Here is a 6,000-nt window from a genome sequence, read left to right as displayed (position 1 = left end):
GAGAAATGGAAATCGGTACTTTTAATCATACTGTTGCTTAACAGTGTGGCAACAAAATGTCAAGAACTTATGCACAACTTGTACATTTATTTTGCATTCCAGTTAGGCTTAGTCAAAGCCCTATAGTGTAAGAGCGACCACACGGATTGTGGACAGTTCCAACTTCCGGCTCCGACACCAGCCATTCATACCACACTTTGCGTGGAGTCACACACCGCCAAAAGTGCACCTCTAGTATTGCACCCTTTTGCAGACGGATGGGCTCCTGTTGACAGAAAGACACCACCAGTGGTTAGAGATGCCATTAATAACCTGCACAAAGGTTTTAGAGTGCATTGTGTGTGTGTACGTCAAAGCGGGCTGTGCACTCAAAAGATGCACCTTGTTGACTGAGGCCTCCTACTTCTGCTTTTATTGTGTCTATGATGTTTATTTTTCATAAATGGCTATAGTGCTCTATTTCATTTTAATCATGTTGCCCACTGAGAGCTTTTTGGGGGGACAGTTCAATAACTAGGCATAAGTACAGCTCTGGGGAGCAAGATCAAATTATAATTGCCACCTGTAAAATTACGCTCTTCTGTAGATGAGTTGTGTATTATAAGGCACAAAGCCTTTTTCAATCAGGGCACACAAATTTAGCTCTGCAGTGTCGATACCACAACTGTATTTAATGCAATATAGGATTATATTGAAGATATGCTTTAGACCAAAATGCAAATGGCAGGAATCTTCCCGCTGATCTTCCACTTTTAAAGAGCTACTACAGCAAACTAAATGTTCTATTGCTGGCTAATTCAACAATGCTTAAACAAATGTGACAAAAGAAGAAATGTGTACACTTGTATCTCTGAATTCTTAAGACATACCTATGAATCACAAAAGCAAATATACTGCAAAAAAACTGCAACAAAGCAGTATGGTATCACATGGCATAAAGAAAGGCACTGATGTATAACACAAATGAAGCAAGGTGCACCTTTAAGCCCAATGCATGTGTCCTCGTAATTTCAAGGCAATCTATGAATCAAAATAGCAAAGGCTGCAAGGAGTTTTGTGCTATACGACTACAGTAAAATCTTGGATGTGAATTTCTCAGGGCATCAAAAAATACTTCTGCCATTTGTAATTCATGTAATAGCAAGTCATGATTGCAGCACACACATCAATAAGAACAAAATACATACACTTATTTATGGTGACTACTTTTGCTTAAAGAAGTTTCTAAACCTTTTTCTCCTCGATGTCTTCTAGTACATGCTTGTGAAATGTGTAAAACTTAGTTCTGATTCTTTCACCTATGTGAGAGTGTGAGTGAAAGAACTTTATTCGGTCCAGCGAAGATGCAGGGGAGACCCCGTGCCACCCGAGCTTGACGGCCCGATCGCAGGCCGTCAAGCTTCACATTCCCACAACACATGATCGAACGTTGCCGTTAGCACACAGGCAGGGCAGTCCGCACTGGAATACCTTTCAGGGTATATTGCTTAAAGAACCGCACGGTTAGGATACGCACGGGCTTGTAAAGGTCGAAGGGTCACTGCCCGCGCCCTGCATAGGGCAGGGTGCAGGAGGGGGAATACTCGTCTTGACAGACAGTAGTGTGTGGTGACCTCATTGAACCTGAGCAAGGGTTCCCTGCGGGGCAGGGGGACTGCGGAGGCAACGCGGTCAGCGAGTCCTCGCGTGGCCTCGTACGTGCCCTCGTTAGGGTTGGAGGAAGTGCCCTCAGTCGACCCCAAGTGAGCGGGAAACCAAGTGAGAGAATGAGGAGAGACATTTTTGGTGCTTTGGAGAATGCAGAGGGCCTGAGGGGAAACTATCCCGGTTTGGTAGGCCTTAATCGCTGCTGAAATGACTAGCGCAAAAGTGGACACGGGGCACAAAAGGGCAACAAGGACAAGCGCCCAGTGTCCACTTTTGCGCTAGTCACTTCAGCATGGAATACCAACTAGCCCGGTCTCACACCCTACTTAATGGCTGCCTTGGAATCGCTATATATTGCCTCTCTGCGACCATCGAGCACAGCCAGCGCGATTGCAACCTGTTCGGCTACCACGGGCTTCGAAGTGCGTACCGTAGTGCAGCAAGTGAGCCTGGAATTGGAGTTGACGATGGAGATAGCAAATGCCTCTTGTTGGACTTATGCGACGGCATCCAGGAAGCTTGCCTCAATGTGGTTGTTACGGACATGCTTGAGTAGAGCTGTAACCCTTGCCCGATGTCTGCCGACGTTGTTTGCGGGGTGCATATTGCGGGGAATACGGGCGACGTGCAGTTGGGAACTTATGTCGCTGGGAATCCGAACGCCATCGAGACACTGGTTGACAGGGTTGAGGCCCATCTCGTCGAGTATCTTGCGGCCCGCCGGGGTGCTGGATAGCCTGAGCAACTGTGAGCGCTTTGGCGCCTCGATAATTTCTTCGAGCGTGCTGTGGACTCCGAGCTTGAACAGGTTTTTGGTGCGCCTGCTTGCAGGTAAGCCGAGGGCAAGCATGAAGACCTTTCTGATGAGTTCTCACATCTCCTCCAGGAATGCGGAAGGCCACAGTTTCACATGTCAATGTCACCAACTGTATGTCGCTGCCACGCTTCTCTTAGGCTATGTGTACATTTGGGAAGTGGCAGCAAGCGGGCGAAAAGGCCAAAGCGGGCGGAAAATATTTTCCACGTATGTCCAAGATGTTCGCACTTGTTTTGCCACTGCTGCCGCTTTCGCCCACATCCATCTAGTCTATGTACATTTGTCCACATGATGGCACTCTTCATTGTACCATTTCAAGCGGTATGTTCATTAATTGACCCATCTGTCGTTAAAAGCAATCGTTTCGCGCAACCTCGCGTGTAGTCAGCAACTTTTGTCTGCCATGGAAGAGGAAGAAGAAATAGTTTTGATACTTCTAGCTAGTTTTTTTCTAGAAGTGGACAATAAACAACGGAAGAAGCATACAACTCAGAAGTGGCATTGGTGGTGGTAGGTTCGACCAGCTTTGCAAAAACGCGAGAAATTCGGTCACTTTACGCTTTGTTGCCGCACCTCCAGTCCCACGATGTTCAATATTATCGCGCTTAAGTAATGCTGACAGACGTCCTTGTAAAGCCGGTGACTCTTATCATAGAGCACAGGGTGGTTCTTGATTGTTTCAATCAGCACAATGCCTCCTTTATAGTGAAGGAGGCATTAATCAGCATCACAGCTGACACTTTTGGTGCCATGTTAAATTTTTTGACCGTATGTTTACATGCTAGTGCAGCTTCTGGTGAAGCAGAATGATTTTCCGCTTCGCTGTGGCAAAAAAGTTGGTCTGAAACCGAACATGCTCGCCACCTAATTTTCCACCCATTTTGCCGCCAAGGCGGGCAAATTTTTTACGTTTCTGCCACTTCCGCCTGCTTCAAGATCAAGTGTAAACATAGCCTTACTGTGGAAGTTAACGGCAGCTCACAAATCCAGTGTTCAAGTCGTACTGAAATGAAATGCATTGTAGTTAATCCATTTTGGCTGAAACTTTACCAAAATTCGTAGTGCCCGGAAATCCAAATCAACTATGATTGTGTAACTAGATTTGACTGAGCTGAGGGTTCTATCAGAAAATAAGGTCATCCTACCTTTATAGGGAAAAATATAGGAAACCAGCTGAACATGCCAGGTGAATGGGAGTTTGGACAGATGCCTGCAGTAGGAGTGAGAAAAAGAATCAGTTTATGCAACAACTGTTCTAAACTAATTAGCAAAGTAACTCTTACATTACAAAATGTGACATTAAAAGCAAACAGCACATATGCACTACCACGAACAAATCACTTCTTGGCCACTACACCTAATCAATGGAGCATGGATGACTTGGCATGTCAAGCACAGCTGTAAGGTGAAGCTATCACCCAAAAAATTCACTGCACAAACAAACTGGCACATCTGGATGAGCAAAGAAAACTTGGGCAGTAGAACAGATGCATTACATTCCAAGGCACAAACGGTCGTATTGCTTTACCCAAAGCTGCTGTGCCTTTTATGTCAAAATGAAAGTTTTTCTAGTAGCCGCACACAAAATAAAATGGTAAGCCTGTAAACCAATAAACATGGGACTTGCTGCATTTAATAAGAATAATTCAACCACCACAGCTTGAAACTGGGCTAGTTCGTGCAAGATCATGTCACAAAAGGACACTAAAGAGAAAAATAATTTTAACTGCAGTAGTCGTAACCCTTCCACAATACCAAAGAAACCTCTTACCATGAGAATACTAGGCTTGGTAAGCCAGAAAAGATGCAATAATGAAGTAAGAGTAGTGCCGTCACCTCGAAATTCTTGCACCAGCTCACCGACGTGGATTTTTATATCATATGCTCAGGCCTAGTTCAATTTTGATTGGCAAAGATGTACACCACTATATTCTAAAAGAGCCAAAGGCTAAACTTAGCAAGTTTTGATAACTTTTACTGCTCTATAACGGCCGTAATGAAAAAAAAAAAAACTTGAAATCCACGTCGTATATGACATTACTGGTACTGGGGGTCTGGCACAAAATAAAAATTTGAAGCTTGACCTTCATTTTTTCTACTAATCTACCTGATACCATGAAATTAACAAAGATAGAGTTTTGAAAGGACGTTTTAAAAATTGAAAATTATATTTCACAAACTGATTATGAGGCAAGCATGCCTTAGTGCAGGACAATGGATTAATTTTGACCACCTGGGGTTCTTTAACATGCGCCACGGAGTAAGACATTTAGGAGGTGAAACTCCCGTCAGCGTGAGCGAGTGCGGGCGACCAGATAAGGTCACAATTGTTGCATACGCCGACGGGACTGTATGCAGTGGCGGCACCATGCGGCGCGTCGTAGAAGCCGCAGCGAAAAAAAGAAATGCAGCGTGCGCGCAGGCGGCTCCGGCGCGCTCTCCGGCCACCTCTTCCGTGCCAGGCGCGCGCGGCCGAACGGGAGCAACACGCTCGACCGGTTGCCCTGGCAACCGAAATGGCGGTAATTTCTTTCCAGGCCGCCAGCACGATAATGGTTCCGCGGGCTTGTGACCTTTTCTGGTCGCCGCAAACAGCGGAGTTTCCACTCCTAAATGTTTCTTGCTCCGTGACATGCGCCCAATGCATGGTACACGGGTGTTTTTGCATTTTGCCCCCATCGAAATGTGACCGCCGTGGCTGGGATTTGATCCCACGACCTCGTGCTTAGCAGCCTAACACCAAAGCAGCTAAGCGACCATGGCAGATGAAAGGAAGTCTTATCAGTCTAACCCACTTTAGTGTTTCTCTTAAGTGTCTCTTCAAAGGGGAGACCTAGGTTCTTTAAATGATAAAATATATCTAATAATTCACCAAATTTCTCACTGTGGAGTCGAGCACAAAAGCTTTAAAGGGCTCCTCACCAGGCCCCATAGCACATACTGGTTATATGCTGGAAGTTGTTACGTGTCCTCTAGGGAGTGTGCCGAAAAAATGTTTCAAATTGGCTCATTAATAGTCGAGATAGAAATATTTCAGTGCCGCGAACCCATGATTTCAGGAGGCGAGCTCCACTGCCAAACGAGGCACTCTCTCCACTCATTCCATCTATCCTCCGCAAGCGAAATTCTTTCCCTGCGTTCTCCCATACCAGGCCACGAGGATCACGCGACGCATACGACACGGGCCCCGTCTCCTCGCTTTTTGTGTCACGGTCTACTTCCGCTGACAGCGTCGTGCGCGAGCTGTTGTGATTGTCTCGTCTCGCACAGTGCACGATTTTGTGCGCTGTGCACGAGGACACCTGACTAACGGTATAATTCAGCGCTACACGAATACTGAGGCAGACACAAGAGGATCACAGAGCATGATCCCGTGTTGGAACACAGAAGAAAATGAAACAGTTTCAGTGTCTGCGCGCGCGACTGGACGATGTGGGAACAAACAGACGAAACAGAAGTACATCTCTCCTGCTGCAGTGCAAAGTAAAACAAAAACATGCAGACATTCGCTTTGTGTGTTTTATTATTTCTCTAAG

At 45.9% G+C, this 6,000-nt stretch overlaps 1 protein-coding gene across 3 annotated transcripts in view; it reads right to left on the bottom strand.

Annotated features, from left to right (window-relative positions):
* csul (protein arginine N-methyltransferase 5) overlaps positions 1 to 6,000 on the bottom strand; it is a 106,058-nt gene continuing 100,058 nt past the window's right edge. For all 3 annotated transcript variants that reach the window (XM_075669497.1, XM_075669514.1, XM_075669506.1), the window contains exons 16-17: positions 3,610 to 3,674; positions 1 to 265 (exon numbers count right to left, since the gene is read on the bottom strand). In XM_075669497.1, coding sequence (XP_075525612.1) covers positions 113 to 265; positions 3,610 to 3,674 — 218 coding nt within the window. In that variant the 3' untranslated portion in view covers positions 1 to 112. The remainder of the gene's footprint in view (positions 266 to 3,609; positions 3,675 to 6,000) is intronic.

The sequence above is a fragment of the Dermacentor variabilis genome, chromosome 1, assembly GCF_050947875.1.
Source record: "Dermacentor variabilis isolate Ectoservices chromosome 1, ASM5094787v1, whole genome shotgun sequence".
NCBI classification, from domain to species: domain Eukaryota; kingdom Metazoa; phylum Arthropoda; class Arachnida; order Ixodida; family Ixodidae; genus Dermacentor; species Dermacentor variabilis.
This window is presented reverse-complemented; position numbering and strand designations above follow the sequence as displayed.